This window comes from Pinus tabuliformis, chromosome 4_2, assembly GCF_031772625.1.
Source record: "Pinus tabuliformis cultivar Carrire ecotype Pingquan chromosome 4_2, CPIR1, whole genome shotgun sequence".
NCBI classification, from domain to species: domain Eukaryota; kingdom Viridiplantae; phylum Streptophyta; class Pinopsida; order Pinales; family Pinaceae; genus Pinus; species Pinus tabuliformis.
Genome location: NC_142304.1, coordinates 821,950,579 through 821,970,052, shown reverse-complemented (window position 1 = coordinate 821,970,052; position 19,474 = coordinate 821,950,579). Strand labels below are relative to the sequence as shown.

The 19,474-nt window shown below is 38.9% G+C and overlaps 1 protein-coding gene across 2 annotated transcripts in view; it reads right to left on the bottom strand.

Moving 5' to 3' along the window:
- The window catches only part of ARP8 (actin-related protein 8), a 417,643-nt gene that overhangs the window by 118,940 nt on the left and 279,229 nt on the right, over nucleotides 1-19,474 (bottom strand). For both annotated transcript variants that reach the window (XM_089424245.1, XM_089424244.1), the window contains exon 9: nucleotides 12,159-12,307. In XM_089424245.1, coding sequence (XP_089280371.1) covers nucleotides 12,159-12,307 — 149 coding nt within the window. The remainder of the gene's footprint in view (nucleotides 1-12,158; nucleotides 12,308-19,474) is intronic.

Here is a 19,474-nt window from a genome sequence, read left to right as displayed (position 1 = left end):
TGCTCCACTAATCCTCATCAAGGCACAATCTACGCACCATAGATCCCCGCTCTGAATCTGCTTGTCTCCACTCAATCCAAAGTTGACTCACCACCATAGAAACTAATGCATGCTTAACCTCAACAAGGAGGCGCAACATCACGAAGTTTGAGGCATATCTTGTCTCAGCAACTTTTAAGTTTTAACAACTCCAATTTGGAGTACTCTCGAAATATGGCCTGAGACTGGTGGTGGTTGGTGATGAATTTGATAATCTCCCTTGCTTCCCCTGTGAGTTCCTTTATCTAGGAAACTTTGTTGTCGATCTCCTCCAAGATCAGATTTAGATTATGGACAATGCATGGTGCCCAAAAGATGTGGTCATACCACTGTTTTACAAGCCGGCCTATTCGAAACCGACTCGGCTGAGTCGAACCGAGTCATTAGCCTGAGGAGTGACCTGACCACCTAACCGGTCCAGTTGACCGAGTCACACATGACTCGGCCGAGTCATGTGTGACTTCGTCAACCCAGCCGGGTCCGTTATGACTCGGCCGAGTCACACTTGGGACGGTTGGGCAGCGTAAAAAGTTAAAAAAAAAATCGTTTTTTTGGTAATTTTTCAAATGTTTAATGCAGTTTATGGATTCCAAAGGGTAATAGTAATTTGTTAAATGCTTTTGGGGTCCATTTCCCCCTCCCAAACCCTATTTAAGACACCCAAATGCTCTCATTCACTGACAGCAGTCTTATGCATTTGAGTGAGAATCTTCTTTGAGAATTAGTGAGCAGTTCTTGAGCTTGTTTTGGAGCAGCAGTGAGGAGTCTTGGAGGAGCATTGTAGCTGGAGTGAGGAGCTTCTTGGGCATCCATTTGGAGCAGCATTGAGGAGCTGATTCTTGGAGCAAGCTTGAGGAGGCAGTTTGTGCCTGGAGGTATTTTTTTCCACCTCTATTAATCTGTTTTTGCTTAGTAAATTTTAGGTGCATATCAAGAAAGCTTAGAGAGTGTTTTTTGTCAAATAAATGAACATTGAATCATTTTTTTTTTTTTCATTTTCAGATTGTTTTCCTAGTCAAAAAATGGCACCTAGAGCAAAAGATCCTGCTTGGGCATATGTTGAAATGGTTGATAGTCAGATGCATTGCAAATTTTGCCATAAGAAAATTAAGGAAGGTCCTGGGGGCATTAATAGGCTGAAACAACACTTGGCAGGGATTAGAGGCCAAATTACCCCATGTACCTCATCAGAAATTGGGGAGATTAGAAAGAATTTGTTGGCCAGCTTTGAGAAATTTAAAGAAGATAAGGCTAGGCAAAAAGAGATACAGGCTGAAATTGGGAGGAAGAGGGAGATACAAAAAATGATGGCTACCAACCCCCACTATGATTTTGAGGGTTCTTCCTCTATCCCTCAAACTGAGGCATCCAACCCTTTCCGTTATGTTCCTCCCTCTTTTGGTTCTGTTCAAGATAAGGGAAAGGGTAGAATGAATTTGAAAAAGGGTGATGTGACTATCAAAAGTTATTTCACTCCCTCCTCTCCATCAGATGCACATGGTCCTGAAGTTAGTAAAGGTCAAATTCAGCCCACTTTAGATGACCATTGGAAGAAAGAATTGAGGGAGACTGCTTGTGACTACATAGCTAGATGGTGGTATGATGCTGATATCCCCTTTAATGCTGCTCGTTCACCATATTATGAGCCTATGTTTGATGCCATACATGCTGCTGGAAAAGGCTTCAAAGGCCCTACTATGCAAGAGCTAAGGGGGTTTCGTTTGCAGAAAGAAATTCAATCCATTAATGAGTATTTGCAAGAGTTCAGGGACTCATGGGCAAGAACAGGGTGTACCATCATGTCAGATGGATGGACTGATCAAAGAAACCGTACCATCATAAACTTTCTTGTCTTCTGCCCACAGGGAACCATGTTTTTAAAATCAGTTGATGCATCTGATAAGGTAAAAGATGACCACATGTTGTTTCAGCTATTGGATCAGGTTGTTGAGGAGGTGGGGGTGGCTAATGTTGTTCAAATCATCACAGATAATGCCTCTAACTATGTTCTTGTTGGTAAACTGTTAGAGGAAAAACACAAGACCATCTTTTGGACCCCATGCGCTGCACATTGCATAGACCTCATGCTTGAGGATATTGGAAAATTAGATTGGGTCAGAAACACTGTAGATCATGCCAAAAGCATAACAAAATTTATCTACAATCATACACTAGTTTTGAGTCTCATGAGGAAACACACTGGAGGCAAGGATATTATTAGGCCTGCCATCACTAGATTTGCTACACATTTTTTGACATTGCAATCTATGCTTTCCCAACATAGAAACTTGCAAAAGATGTTTTCTAGTGATGAATGGAAACAAAGCAATTGGTCTAACAAACCAGAAGGCAAAGAATTGAAAAGGAAAGTCCATGAAGAAACTTTTTGGAGAAAGGCAGCAGAGATTGTGAAGCTTGCTGAGCCACTAGTTAAGGTGTTGCGGTTGGTGGATGGGGAAAGGTTGGCTATGGGCTTCATTTATGAGGTTATGGATCAAGCAAAGGAACAAATAAAGACAGCATACAAGGATAGAGTGGCAAAGTATGGGCCCATTTGGGCAATAATTGATGAAAGATGGAACAATCAACTCCATCGCCCTATACATGCAGCTGGGTATTTTTTGAACCCACGGTATCATTATAAAGCTAAGGAGTCAAGAGCTTTGAGGGGGGAGGTCAAAGATGGACTGGTTGATTGCATTGAACGCATGATCCCATCGGAGTCTGATCAGCTGGAGATACATCGACAGGTCACATCCTTCAGCAATGCAACAGGTACCTTTGGGAAGAACCTAGCAAAGATTGCAAGAGAAGCAGATGAGCCAGGTAAACAAAAATTTCAATTTTCAATTTCTTAATGGTTTTACAGTTTTACTTTTTTTATTAAAGTTTGTTAAAACATTTATAATTTGAAAGTTAGATATAATTTGTAATTTTGTTGAGCTTCAGCCTTCATCTAACTCATAATTCATTACACTCCTATGTTTTTTGCAGCACAATGGTGGGAGGCCTTTGGTGGCCAGTGCCCTGAATTGCAAAGGTTTGCAATTCGTATTTTGAGTCAAACTTGCAGTGCATCTGGGTGTGAGCGCAATTGATCTGTCTTTGAGAGGATTCACACAAAGAAGAGAAACCGTTTGGATCAAAAACGGTTGAATGATCTAGTTTTTGTCCAATACAACCTTCGGCTCAGACGAAACCAATTGCTGAACAAAAGACCTGATTCAGATCCCATTGTGTTGGAAGATATTGATCCAACATCAGATTGGGTAGTGGAGAGTCGTCCACCAGAGTTTGATCCTGATGAGGATCTTGATGAACTTGAACATGTTGTTCAACTTCAGCCTATTCAGTTGAATGCAGATCCCAATCCACCAGCCTCAGTCTCACAGCCAGCAAGGACTCCAGTTGTAGGTGCTTCCTCTGCTCAGCCACGACAGAAGCGCAACCGCATATCTACTCTATCTCAGCTTGCATCTGCTGCACAGCCTGCTAGTGGTACTGGTACCACTTCTACAGTTGCAGTTGGAGACGATGATGATGATGAGGAGGAGCCATGGGGCCCCTTGTCTGACTCTGATGATGATGATCCAGAGATTGGTCGAGATGATCTTGGCTCCTCTGGCAGTAGCTACTAGCCAGTAGTACTAGTATTGCAGTCTGGTCACCATCACAGCTTACTTTCGTTGTAGAGGCCATTTCTAGCCTCCTTGGTTATTTGTATTTTGTTTTGAGTCTTTGATCATGTATGACAGTTGACTATGTATTGCCATTGGGTACCATTTTGATATAGTGGATTGGTTCATGAGCCTACTTTGATCATATGTTGTCTTCCATCTATATTATAATACTGTGTGTTTGGAAACATGAATGAAAATCTTTAAAATTATGTTTAAAATATTTAAAATTATGTTTTTTAATAAAATAAATAAATATTTAATGTATTTTTTACAACGACCGAGTCATTGAAATCGAGTCGGCCGAGTCATTACCGTTTCGGAGTCGGAGTCAGAGTCGATCCTTGACCGAGTCGGAGTCGGAGTCGGAGTCTTAAAACATTGGTCATACCTCCCCTCAATAATTAAACCTGCAGCTTTGCAAACCGGTGCATTATCCGTGATAACTTGCACCACCTTGTTAGGCCCTATTTGTTCAATAGCTTTTATAATAACATCAACAATGTATTGTGCATCTTTCACCTCTCCTGAGCAGTCTTCTGCCTTGATAAACATTGCTCCTTTGGGGGAAGTGGCAATGATATTTATCAATGGTCTGTGCCTCATATCTGTCCAGCCATCTGAGACTATGGTAACCCCAGAGCTACTCCAGGAAGAACGAATTGGAGCTAAAATGTCCTCCACAAGGTCCTTCTCATTTTTGAGAAGCTGGGTTCTGACTTTCTCATAGTTGGTCCCTTGTACCCTTGAGGAGCTTTGTTAACTGCCCTTATCATATCTTGCCAGTAAGGAGAGCGAACAACATTGAATGGGATACCACATGCATAAATGCACCTAGCCACTCTGGAATCAGTTTCTTCTCTTGCTTGCACATTCACCAATCTAGCAATTCTGCTATCCTGAACTGAAGGGGATGCCCCTGGGCCTCTGGTATTTTTGGGTGTTGGTTGTTCATGTTGTTGAGTGTGACCAACTCTCCTCTTTCTTGCTTCAACTACAATCCTTGGCTCAATGTTAGATGGAGCTTGAGTAAGCTCATCATGCCTTCTCTTAGTACCATCCGCCTCATCTTGCTCTCATTGATATGCCCTCCTTGCCAACGGATTTGATGTTTTTGTGCAACCTGAAATCCCCTGTCCTCCTCCATGCAATAGATGCGCCTTCACTCTTGGGTAGGAGCCCTTGTACGTATTATTGCAAAGATTGCATCGCCATTCCCATGAGCCACCACCTCCACATCTTTGAAGCTTCGTCACATGCCTCCAAAGAGGATAATATTCAGCCCTTGGGTTGGCCCTAGGGCTTGCACTTGCAGCTGCACTTTGGCTGGAAGCCATTGCTGCAAAAATAAATTAAAAAAACAAATCTGTAAATAATAAAATTTAAAAACGTTTTTCATATTTTTGGCTGTATAAACCCTAGAAAAATTGAAGAAATAGTAAGAAAAAACTAAGAAATGAATGTGGCTTACCCAAATTAATTTTCTGTGGCTGAAACTACCCTAAAATGCCAGAAAAGAGGAGAAATATGGCTGTAGCTGAGCCAAATCTGCTGCAAAAATAAATTTAAAAAACAAATCTATAAATAAAAAACGTTTTTCATATTTTTGGCTGCCTAAACCCTAGAAAAATTGAAGAAATAGTAAGAAAAAACTAAAAAAATGAATGTGGCTTACCCAAATTAATTTTCTGTGGCTGAGACTACCCTGAAATGCCAGAAAAGAGAAGAGAAATATGGTTGTAGCTGAGCCAAATCTGCTGCTACTGAAATCTCCTGCTGAAATCTCTTTCTCTTGCTGCTAAAATCTCTTTCTCCTGCTGTTGAAATCTACTTTGCTCACTGCTCAAAACACCCTAGCTGAAACAACTGCCAGTCTCCAAGAGAAACAACTTGCTGAATAGTGTGATGAGAGAATGAGACAAACTGCTCTTTTATAACTTTAGAATAGGTTTCTAGAATTTTCCAGAAACCTAAAAAAAATTTAAAAACCAATTAAAAAAAAAAAAAAATTAAAAACAACACATTAAATTAGGGAAACGTGGCTCGTACGGTCTGGAAACGTGGCTCGTACGGTCTGGAAACGCGTTTCCGGCCGTACTGCCACGTTTCCGTTTCGGGAAACGTGCCAGTACGGCCAAAAACGCGTTTCCAGGCCGTACGGTACGCGTTTCCGCGTTTCGTTTCCGTTTCAGGGGGGAAACAACCCCTACCCCCACGTTTCTTGCAACTTAGAGAAGTGATCCAAATTCAAGGAATTAAGAGAAAAGTATTTTTACGCTACATATCAACAATGAAAATGAAGCGTTGCTTAAGAAAAGGTTGTCAGGCATATGTAATTCAAGAAGTAAGTAAAGAAAAAGGACCATCCTTGGAACAATATCCGGTGTTAGCCAAATTTTTGGATGTATTTCCAAAGGAATTACTAGAATTACCCCCTGAAAGAGATCTAGATCTCACAATAGAATTAAAACCTTGTACTCAACCAATCTCTAAAGCACCTTATAGAATGATAGCTCCAAAACTTCAAAAATTACAAATTCAATTGAAGGAACTATTGGATATAGGACATATTCGACCCAGTATATCACCTTGGGGTGCTCCTGTAATTTTTGTCAAAAAGAAAGATGGATCCTTAAGATTATGCATAGATTATTGAGACCTGAATCGATCTACAGTAAAGAATCAATATCCTATGCCTCAAATTGATGATCTCTTCAATCAAATGAAAGGAGCTATTTGTCTTTTCAAAAATTGATCTTCGATCAGGCTATCATCAGCTAAGGATTTCTGAAAGCGATATTTCTAAGATTGCATTTCGGACACGCTTTGGACATTATGAATTTACTACGGTACCATTTGGGTTAACAAATGGACCAGCAGTATTCATGAATCTTATGAACAATGTTTTCCGCAAATATCTTGATCAATTTGTACAAGTCTTTTTAGATGATATACTCATCTATTCCAATAATGAAAAAGAGCATGAAGATCATTTACGGATAGTGTTGTCCTGCCTCAGAAAACATCAGTTGTATGGAAAATTATCCAAGTGTTCGTTTTTTCAGAAAAAGATTCATTACTTAGGTCATATCATATCAAGTAAAGGGATCTCAATAGACCCTGAAAAGGTAAAAGCAATTATGGAATGGCCAATACCAAAAAATGCACATGAAGTACGAAGCTTTAGAGTTTAGCTGGTTACTACCGAAGATTTGTGGAAAGATTCTCCAAAATTTCAAAGCCAATTACAACCCTTCAACGTAAAGATGTTAAGTATGAATGGATTGAGGAATGTAATAAAACATTCTCTGAACTCAAAAGACTACTGACCAGTGCACCAATCTTAAGAGTCCCTGATATGGGCAAAGATTTTACGGTATGTACTGATGCATCTAAACATGGGTTAGGTGCAGTATTAATGCAGGATAGAGAAGTAATGGCATATGTCTCCAGAAAGTTAAAGCCTCATGAAGAACTCTATGCTACTCATGATTTAAAGTTAGCCGCTATAGTACTAGCTTTAAAAATTTGGAGACATTATCTAGTGGGGCGAAGTTTTACACTTAAAAGCGACCATCAAAGTCTACAATATTTGTTCACCCAAAGAGACTTGAATGCTAGACAAAGACGATAGAGTGAATTCCTAAGTGAATATGACTTTGGACTATCATATATTAAAGGAAAAGAAAATGTAGTAGCGGATGGTTTAAGCAGAAGACCTTGGATATTCTCCCTCATACCTATCAAAGTAGACTTAAGGCAGCGAGTACTAGAACATCTCATAAAGGATAGCTGGTATTTAAAGGTAAGATCTAGTATTCATTGTAAAAAGCCAAAAGAATCTAAGTTTGAAAGATATGAACTAGAAGATGATGGAATCTTACGATTTCATGGGAGGATGTATATTCCTGATAATAGGGATCTTCGAGACACTATCCTTAAGGAAGCTCACAAAGTAGTGTATTGTGCACATCTTGAAGTAAAGAAAATGTATTCGGATACCAAGAAACTTTTCTTCTGGTCGGGCATGAAATGTGATATCGTTCAATTCATTGCAAGATGTTTGGAATGTCAACAAGTAAAAGCAGATCATTGTCATCCAGCGGGTCTTTTACAACCTCACGACATTCCTATGACCAAATGGGAGATTATTTCTATGGATTTTATCACTCGGCTACCTCTTACTTCTCAAAGACACAATGCCATTTTGGTAGTAGTGGATAAATTAATGAAAAGCGTCCATTTTATTCCTGTAATAGATACTTATGAAGTTACTGACGTAGCTCGAGTATTCATAAATGAAATTATCAGATTTCATGGAGTACCTAAGAAGATTATATCAGATAGAGATTCTCGATTCACTTCAAGATTCTGGACTTGCATGCAATCAGCCTTAGGAACTTAACTAAATTTGAGCACAGCTTATCATCCTGAAACCGATGGGCAAACAAAAAGGGTAAATTGAGTACTTGAAGATATGTTATGGATAAGCAATCACACTAGGAAAAGTACTTATCCGTAGTCGAATTTGCATACAATAAAAGTTATCACAGTTCAATCGGAATGTCTCCATTTGAAGCATTATATGGCAGACCTTGCAGAACACCATTAATTTGGGACAAGTTAGAAGATCGAGTGTTAGTAGGCCCAGAGTTAATACAAGAAATGGAGGAACAAGTAAAACAAATTAGACAGAGGTTAAAGGAAGCACAGGATAGACAAAAGCATTATGCTGATGCTCATAGAACTGATAGGAAGTATGAAGTAAGGGATTAGGTTTTCATTCGCATCAAACCGAATAAAAGTACTATCCGATTCGGAAAATAAACAAAATTATCACCCCGATTTATTGGACCATTTAAAATCATGGAAAGAGTTGGACCTGTCGCCTATTGTCTTGCACTGTCACTTCACTTGCATAAAGTTCATAATGTATTTCATGTATCTGTATTAAGGCATTACATAGCTGACCAATCTCATAACCTTCAATGGAAGGAACTGCAGGTATTAGACAAAGGAACCATTTCGGTCGAACCATTACGTATATTAGAACATAGAGTTCGACAGTTTAGAAATTGTCTAGTAGACCAAGTTAGGGTCCAATGGGACAAGTATAATCCTGGATCAGCTACTTGGGAAGATACGGAAATCATATGTCAAAAATACCCTAATTTGTGTCAATTTTGAAGAACTTTAAACCATGTTTTGTATATATTTACTTTACTTTAAATCAAAGACTCGAACCATTTTGAAATAATCATGTATAAACGTGAATTTTTATGACATAATATCTGTTTAATTCCGCTAATACATGGATACCAAGACGAAATATATTATTGATCTTACTAAAGTATAGTTATCAAAGTAAAGTTTAAATATTTGAGTAATTTTGCGTCTTATGGGAATTAAGATATTATAATTTTGTTTCATTTATGCATATCAATATGATTGATGGGATAGAAATCAAAGAATGATTACATTTTAAATATGAAAGTTAATGACATGAATAGAATAAGGCAAAGTATGTTATACTGTAATTGACACGTGTAATTATACATAAGCTATTTTATTTTGAATATGTTAATGCACATTTTTGCATGGAAAAGTGTTTATGATTGCAGATAATATCTGTTACCAAATGATCGCGTGATGACAGAAACCTCAGAACAATTAAAGCTCAAAGAGATTCCATGATAGGGTATTAACCCTGATTCTACTGGGAGGGGTGGAGGTGTTACCCACCGTGTATCCTCTGAACCCTGGGGTCATGGGAGGACTGTGTGAGTCACGCTCCCCGAGACGTGTGATGATGGCTGCCAGATGCCTACTAAGGATCAAGTCGATATAACCGACGTTGTTATCCTTGGAGTTTATAAATGGTTAGGCCAGTATAATTGACGCCATGACATACTCCAGTGGAGGACGGATAGGATGAGAGCGGAAGAGATTAAGAAGGATAGGGTGATTTTGTAAATAGCTGGGGAACCTGATGAAATAAAACGTGATCATTAAAGTTATAAACCTAAAGTATTCAAAGCACCAAATTTGTAGTGCCCTTACATTAAGTAAGAATTTAACCTCAATACTCAAACCTAAGAAAAATGTACTAATTGCTATCATAAACATTCATATAAGATAAAATTCTAAACTCGGGACGAAGTTTTTTGAAGGGGGGGTGTATGTAACAACCTATCTATAAAAGTAATATTAAAAAAAATTTAGTAAATAAATTATATTAATCAATTAATAAAATAATAAAAATAAACTAATGATAAAGTATTTTAATATAAGGCTAAACCTTTATATTAAAATCAGACAAAAGGAAAGTTAATCAAAAATCAATATACCCTTTAAGAAAGAAATGTATATGACATGAAATGGGAAGGGTGTCACGAGGAAATGAAGTGGTGGGTGCTGGAGGAAGGACGGCCACTGCCAAGAAACAGTTTATAAACCAGAAAGAAGAGTTTGGACAGGCGATCAGAAAGAAGAAGGAAGAATGAAGAGAATACGGAAGAAGTAAACTTGAGTTACCAACGAAAGGAGAGTTGGTTGTTCTGAAGTTTCTGGGCATGGGGGAATAGTCTGCTTCAACTGAGAAGCTTACTGGACTAAGTAGTGAGGTTCTGTTCAGTTTCGCTGGGTGGTTTCGATTTTTTGGTAGACGGGAGCAAACTGGAGGAGTTCTGAAACATTTTCATCCACAGCAAACATCTGCAGCAGACCAAGTAAGTACTTATCATCGAATCAAGCAATTAGTCATATGAAGTTTTGCAATAAATTTAGAACATAAATTTTTCTTAAAGTTTCATACTCTGTTTAGAATAGATAGCTCTATAAAAAACTCATTTACAATATTTATAGTTCAGTAAATCTTTATAGTTTCAGAAATGGTTCTTTACATTAGCTCAGCCCTTACACTTCTTGGGATTTATTTGTCAAGAAAGAAAATTATTTTAATGTAAATTAGGCCTCCTCCAGAAATGGTTCTTTACATTAGCTCAGCCCTTACACTTCTTGGGATTTATTTGTCAAGAATGAAAATTATTTTAATGTAAATTAGGCGTCCTCCACCAAGTCGGCCTCAAACTGGACAGGTCGGCCTAATCTAAGGGGCCAGAATCACTATATAAAGGCAGCAGCTCGACTTCATTAGTCACTCACTCACAACAAGTTCGATCTGCAACTTCTAGGGCCAAAAAAAGTGCAAATTCCAAGGAAGAAGGAAAATGATAGCAAAGAAGAAGGAGGTCCCTCACAAGCATAAGAAGTCAAAATTCTCTCTCTTTTTCCCACACGTGTGAAGCTGCCGGAGGGACTAAAATTCTGCAGTTGCTGGGGAAGATGAAATTCTAACGTTGTTGGTGAAGCTGGGGCCAAAATTTTTGGGTTGATGCTGGGTTGACGCTGTTGGACAATAAGAAACCACTGAAATGTGCTAAAACATATTGGAAGGCTGACATGGTGGAGGAGAAAGGTCTATTAGTCTAGGGTCTTGGTCTATCTCATTTGAATTACTGAAGGAAGAGTTCTTGACTGGGTTTTCCCCTATATAAGGGTTTTGCCCTGGCTGTGCGCCTACATCTGGTGTCCTTCATCACGTTTATTGGTTTTGGAAATTGCTTGATGAACTAAGATAAAAGAAGAACATAAGAAAAATAATAATAATTCAAAGAAATCACAAGTAATTATCAACAAGATGCCTTTTCTGATTTTATAACACAGATATCCATCTTTACTCAGTCTTTTAGGCATAGAGATTTGCATCTCAATTTCTTTCTGATTCCTCTCAGTGCTTAATAGATTAAGATGGACCTATGCTGCTATTTCATCAACCCATCAGAACTATTATCCTGTAGACCTTCTTTCCAAACAGTCTCAAACATGTCACAGAAAATGGATAGTGAGAAGAGATGCCATAAAATGACCCAGGTTAAATATGTAAGCTAGTTTAGAACAGGAGAACCAAGATAGAGAGAACAAATAAATGTTAAGCTATAACATAACTTCTTATTAGAAATTTGTTGTTTTTTGGACAACTTGTTCATCCACTTGTTTGACTGTTCTTAAATTTTAAGCTGTGTTAATATGTTGGTTTAAATGGAAAAGTAAGATCATTTCTAGTTTACTAATAGAAGAAGTGATGCTGACGAGAACCAATTATTGGCTCTGCACAGGTAACTAAAACAGAAGGATCAATCAGTGGAAGAAAAGTTGCATGGAACTGTGTTTTGATCCATTGTCCATGTAATGATATATGCAATCTAGCATTATCTCAAAGTGATACAGAGATATTTTTCCAAAAAAAAATATTTTTAAGAGCAATTAATAAACAACAATAATGCCAAATATCCCCAAGTACAACAGTTAGTTCTGTATAGTTAGCCCACTTGCTTCTCCAATATTTGAAAATAAGGTGAAAAAATCAGGCAAGGTACTTACATTCCACCAAGTTGGGGCTGGAAAAGGATCTCTCCTGTTTGGAAACGCTCTTGTGATAGAGTAAAAACTCCTTCATGCTCAACTGTAAAGGATGCTTTTACATCCTTGGCCAGTTCTGCATGATAATCTTCTGCTACGTAACACAAATTCTGCAAATTTTGACCATTACAAGTTATGACTAAGTCAGTACAAAACGTTGAGATTTAAGTAAATTTGGAGAGAACCCAAATAGCACTCAATTCACTCAATGAATTACAAATAAATTAGAGCATTGCCATAGGAAACTTTCATCTGATAAAAATTAGATGCCAATAAGAGGCAGAAGGAAGCTGCCGTAAAACAATACATCATAAGGCTGTGATGGGAATGTGGGACCTCACAACTAGTATTAGAGGAATTGAATAAAATAACTAGGAAAATAAAATGACCTATATTGGTAAAAGAGAATAAAGCAACTTACCAAAATTTTATTTCTAATGAGAAGCTGCTACCTATAAGGAAAGTTGAGACAAGGACTATAAAGAAGTTGATCTTTACAATCTGTGCTTGTGGAATACAGAAATGAATAGATAATACCTAACCTGCACATAAATTTCTATTAGCATGTGTGGATTTAAGTGGATGGCTTGCTAATGAGCCACATTAGAAGTTTCAGTAAAAGGAGCAACACAAGATACTAGATCTATATGGCTATGCTCCAAGATCTACAGGTCCATGTCTCAAATCTGGATCCATCCAAGATCCAGATTGTTACCACCCAAAATAGTAGTCTCATCAAGGTCCTCATGGTAGCACACAAGACAAGTGCCCACTCTCGCCTTGACACGAGTCTCCACTCTTTAGACCAACTCCTACAAAGCCAAGTGAGGTTTCCCTATTCTAAATACCCTCCAACACAGGTTAGTAGGCTAGTGCCTAATGATATCTAGTGGGTGATGGAGTTTAGGAGTTAATTTAATGTCTTACTAAATCTGGAAATGGAATATGACTACAAAAAAGTGCAGACTGGAAATAAAAAAAAAAAACAACCAAACTATAGGAAATAACTCTCAAAATAGCACAAAGTTGAGTGTTAGAAGTCCTTACCTTGGTAAATGAACGTAAATGGACTGCACTATTGTTGTCCCACACTTTCAAATCTGAAAAATGCAGAAAACAGCAAGGTAAACCCCCCTTGGGGGCCATCCACAAGTGTGGAAACTCCAAGAAGACGGATCTAAGGGTGGGAAACTAGGGCAATGAATAAATAATAACAATAACAGTCCAACACTAAAAATAGATGAGTAAAACTAACGATGATGGAATCTAGAAATTGTTTACTCAATGAAAGGGGCCAAATCACGTTAGTGTCAAGACATAGAATTATTTTTATGCAGATTTTGAATTTCCAGAAAGCTAGAAATTGTTTTTAACTTGAAATAACAATAAACTATAACCTGGAAGTGAAGAAAAGAAAATGGTTCATGGAGACATACATTCTTGATCAAACCCTTGAGTGAGGGTTTCAACTTTCACTTAACACCAAAATATCGCTGCTTTGACTTGTATGGCAGATCCAATAAACCCATGGGCAGCCCCTTGGAATCACTTTAAATTTGTTTCCCTATGCAACAGAAGAAAGTTGTACCTTCCTTGGGCCAAATGGATAAGATTCTAGCAAATCCCAAGTGGTAAAATTAGCGAAAGGATAGAGTTGAAGTATGACCTACTGAAATATCTTTTGTATTTTTATTTTCATAAACAGAAAAAAATAAAGTATTTTGTATTTTAAATATATTGGCTGCTGCTGTGAGGGCATACCTTGGCCTACTGATTTACCTTTTCAAGTGTCAAAGATCATCCTTGTGATTTCGACTAGGAAATGAAATTGGAGTCGAAATGACTGTCACAGTCACTCTAGTCTAAGATAGTTGTCCCAATTCCCAAATCCAACTAGGAGAGATTTCCTTTGAAATGTCTCTGGCCATTGGGTCAACTATAGTGTTGAATGGAATATTACCCTTTTTGAAGGAATTCCTGATTAGGGATTGTCCAGCAAAATGTGGGTTTAATAAACACCCAATCACCAACAAAGAGAAAAATAAAGATTGGCGCCTTGATCTTCCCTTCCACATGACCTATTGCCTCTTGATGATCGACCCAAGAAGCTTTGTTGTAACTTGGTGCATCTGTACCTATCTTATCAAACACGATCTCAACAATAGATAAGAAGAAGAAGAATAGAACATTCAATCCACAAAAAAAAATGTTTGCACTCGAAAATGATAGTTACTCTATAGCATAATGCTCTCATACTTCAACAACAACTAGTGGGAGCAAGATATAATCTTCCTTGTAATGGAAAGATAACGGCTAGTTTGAATCTCTCTCCCAAAATGATATAATCTGATTTGTCACCCACATGTTGGAGACTAAGTAATTTCATAAAATTAATTTTATACATCAAAAAAATAATTAGTTAGCCCACAAGAGGCTTGACTTGGCTTGCAGAAGCAACATTAGGGCCTTGTTTTCCCACATGTGAGCTTGATTTGACCTTGACCAATCTAAATGAGAGGAATAGTAGCCAACGACTAGCTTAGGTGGCTCCAATAGCTAGTTTGACCCTTTTTTGACTCCTAAGTGTGAGTTTGCATGTGTGTTGACCAGTTCCAAAAACTGCCTTATGGAGAAAATGCCCTACAAGATTTGTCTAGTATTTTGCTTCACGTAGGTAGGCTATGTCATGGGAATTTCAATGAGTTATCACTTGCCCCATATGGACTGAAAACGGTACCTCGACACCCACTTGAATATTGTCATATGTGAGTTGGAAATGAGGTCAATTTTTGCTTGCATCGGTAATGCTATACTTGATTGACGGATTTTGGCATCAGGGTTTTGTTCGGAGAGTGATTTAATTAAAGTTTAATGTAAATCTTTTCCATTCATGTCAAGGAATAATTTTCTTTTGGCCATTTTTAGTTGTGCTTTCGAATCTAAGTAGTGCCCCATAAAAAACGTTGTGAACTATAAGATTTCCATGTGGAGAAATTGAATTATATCATACCATGACTAAATGAGATGCATACAAACTCTATAACACATGACCATGTTGAAAAGACATAGGCACACTCCCAACAGGGGCTAGACAAGCCCTACATAGTGCAATCACCCCTACAATACCAATTGTTGCTCTAAACCATGTTTCCAACTAATTCATCCCAAGGCCTCTAATCCTATCCAAGATGAAAGGATTTGAGAGTGGAGACTAAAAGGACCAGGCATAGCGGACCATAATAAGCCTAGGATGTTCGTTTTTGTAGCATCGGATGTGTTATAGCCACAAAATTTTGTGGAGAGGCTAGAATACATGAGATCTACAAAAACCATAAATTGATTATGGAATTTCTATCTAGAAATTACTTAATTAGATTATTAACTAGTTTTTAAATTTTCCTAAGTCTAAACTTAGGGAATATGGTTAATTAATCAATATTAATTAAGTCAAGGCGTGAATCATCTAGAAACTCACACGGATCGATCCAGAGATTATCCTAGCCATTGATTAAGTTTTAATCTTGGTCATTGGTGCTCCAACAGAGGATTATAGGAGGAGGTCGATGTAGTGATGGAGAAGACACTTGTGAGGTTCGATTTCTAAGCAAATCAATTTCCAGAGTAGCAACAATCAGTTACCAAAGAGAGAGCTAAAGATTGAAGCATTATGAGAGGGGCAGAGACTGTGAGTCCGAAGGAAAGATTTCCATATCTGGAGAGGCAACAGCAAGAGGGTCGAGTTATCCCAGAGAGGCAACGTACAGGCTTTGCGCAGTAGCTTCAGCAGGCAGGTCGATTTTCTGGTGAGAACAATTGTTCTTAGATCCAGAGGCCGGGCAAAGGTTCCAGAAGGTCGAAGAGACGATTTCCTCAGCAATTGGAGGCAGAACGACTTCATCAGTGGCAGTTTTGAGCCACACATGTGGTACAAAGCGCAGAGGAAACGTAGGAGAGGCTCACACTGGGGTTTGGATGAACAATTTTTTGAAGGCAAGTCGTGCCAAAGATTGAGTGTGTGGGAGAAGGGAAATTCCCTTTAGTATTTTGCCCAGATATTCTTGTTGTGGATTGCCAATTTTAGGCATCCAAACTGTACTAAGAATTTTCACTGTTGCATAATATTAAAACCCTCATCTGCTGCACCGGTTTTCCCAAGTTGGGTTTTCCTGGGGAGTTTTGTCCAAAAATAACTGTATTACTTTATGTGTGTGTGTGCTAACATTTCTTTCAGCGTTTATTCTTCCGCAGTTTTTATTTGTGTAGATTGTAGTGTGATTTATTCAGTATTTGTTGTAGTAAACAACAAATAAATTGTTAAATTAAATTAAGAATTAGGAGAATAATTTCTAGTTGATACAATAGCATTCCAGTTTGGAATTTTCACATGGTATCAAGGCGGAGTTGATCAGTCGGAGAGCTTAGACACGAAAAGATAAGGAATTTCGCTGCTAAGTGTGGGCAACAGGCCGAAATTCCCAAGGGCAGCACAGTGTTTTGCCAGAGAAGCCAAGTTACTTGTGGAGGTTCGGTTTTTTCTGAGTGTGGGACAAAAAATTTGATCCTTCCAGATCAAGTGATTCCATAGGCAGAGGGAGCAAAGCATATTTTTTTGTTGAGAAGATCTCTAGCTGTACACAGAAGTTTTGCAGTAGTACGCTAGAGCAGAGCCAATGTCGAGTGGAAGGAAGAAGAGCACACATAGAGGGAAAATTTTCCTTCGAGAACTTCTGGTCTCAAGAAGTTCAATTGTTTCCTTGCAGATCAACAATCATTATGAGTAGATCTTCTCACTCCAGAAGAGAGTGTGAATAGCAGAGCAGCAGCTGAGCAGAAGGAAAGAGGAAGGTTTGATAGATTGTTGAGATGGCCGCTGATGGATCTCTCTCTGCCTTCTCTACAATGTATTTCCAAATCATGAACCTCCAACTGGAAAATTATCCCTACCCCTCACTACAAGAAATCACTCCAATCTCTTCTCTAGAAACTGTTGCGCTGCCCTCTTTGAGAAATTCGATCCCTTGATCTCTCTCTAATGTGTTTTCCAAATGCCCATCAAGCCTCATCTTATAATCTTCTTGTTGAGATCCAACGACCCAGATTAGATTCTAACCAATGGCTTCGATCATTTTGGCATGATCCTTGTCTTCTTCTAGAAGTTTCACCCCAAGTTTGATTAATACCCTTTAGTTATTTTAATTTCCTAAGTTTAGACTAAGCACCCATTAAAAATAATTAATTATTTTAATAAAATTGTCTTCGAGTGGAATTTCCCAAAACGATTTATGGGTATTGTGGAATACATGTGTCCAAGTCTCCCTACAAATTTTGAGGCTTAGAGCACATCCGATGCTACCAGAAATCAACACTTCCTCTTAGCAAGGAATGTGCTCTAGTAATGCAACCTGCTGAAGAATCACCCTTCTCTGTAACATCTCCATTTGCGCTACTGATGTCTGGCATTATTTCCCATCAACAACTGTGAAAATGCTGCATCTGTACTCTGTTACACAGTACTTTGTCACGCCTCCTGCACTTCCCTGTGACATACCCCAAAGTGCCTGAAGCATGACCATTATACAGTATACTCATCCATGTATACAACTTAGATCCCTCCTTTAACTTTGCTTGGAAAATGTCTTGAGCTTTCCCTGAAGAAATAGCTCTTAAAACCCTAAAATGAGGGTCATCATTCTTATGAAGCTCAAAACTGCGATGGTCGCCTGTTGCACCATGTTTGACCCACAATGGCATCGCTCTGTTCCCGGTCATACCAGCGATGACCCCAAAAAGCTAATTTTCCCAAAGAGGATGAGAAGCTTCGTGATCTAAAAGCTTCCAGAGCGGCGAGCTAGAGGTGGTTTCGCATAGATGAGGTCGAATCCTCCTAACTTGACCTCTTTGTCTTATCCCTATGAGCTACCTCCTTGAGATGTGGGCCTAATCCTATCTTTGGAGTCGTCCTAACTCCCTCTCCCTGCCTATAAATTCCTCCTTTTCCATTCCCAAATGGTTGGTGTATGCCCATTTGCACCCCTATGCTGAGCTTGTGCTTAGAGGCTATTCATTAGACTTGGAGAAGGAGTGTTTGGAGAGTTTCTTGGCTTGGACTTGGATTATTACTCAAGGAGAGCCTTCCAACATCAAGGCTATGGTTATAAGCTTCCCTTTATTCTTTAACTAATATACAACTGCTGGTTCATCTGCCCAAAATATATATGTTCATTTATTTATTAACTTGGCATTCCTTGATTAGTTAAGTAGGTTGTTATTGGATTTGCTATTGGTTTTGGCATGCTTTGTTGTCTCTTGATCACCTGTGTAGGTACATAAGCGCTGAGAGAAGTAGGAACAAGTCCGTGACACAAGCGGTTCAAGGCTCTCAACAAAGGAAATTAGATTAGCATCAAAACAAGGTAGGTCATCTCTTTCGTTCTATTGTTCAATTATAACCTAGGAAGATGTCTAGTTGATTGTCACTTCAGTTGCTAGACCCCATCATTGGGCTAGAGGGATCATCTCTGTCCACAGAGAGGATTAACCTTGTCAACACCCTCCCACTGCCAACACTGAATTTGTACTGCAACCCTCGTAAATTCTACATCTTTGCTGCTGCTGGCCCTACCAGTGCTAACACTGCATCTGCACTGCATCCTTCTCCATTTGATGTTGCTACTGCGTCAGTGACGAATAAGCACCCAAAATTACTGAACAAGTGTTCAACATGATGCATTTGTTGCTGGAATTCTGACTATTGCTAGTCTCTGCATTGACCCTCTAAAGCCTCTACGCTGCTGCTGACTCTGCATTGCTGCCAACTCTGCTCAGTCTCTACCACTCCTAGCCACTACAACCGTCACTCCGACACTCCTCTGCATTAACTAATCCTGGTCCATCCTACTACTTCTAATATGGGATTCCATAGAAAGGTATTGATCCGAGAGGTCGACTCTTGAAGGATCCTGCCCATCTGCAGTTTTTTCGAACCACGGTACTAGATCACCCCATCTCTCCCTTGGAGGTATCTGGACAACCATGGCAAACTCCTCCTCCTCGATCTTTGTGGATGCAGCATTTAGATCATGCTTCTCGTCCTTGTCCTTCTTGAGATGCCACTGTGTAGCGTAGTGACCAAATTTACCACGCCGGAAGCACTTGACCTTCGAGACGTTCTTCTTCTGCCTTCGCTGCTCCTACTACCCCTTCGATGCAAGGGATGAATTTTCTTCCTCCTCCTTGGGCTTCGTCTCATTGTTGCTGCTGCTATCAAGTTTGCACTT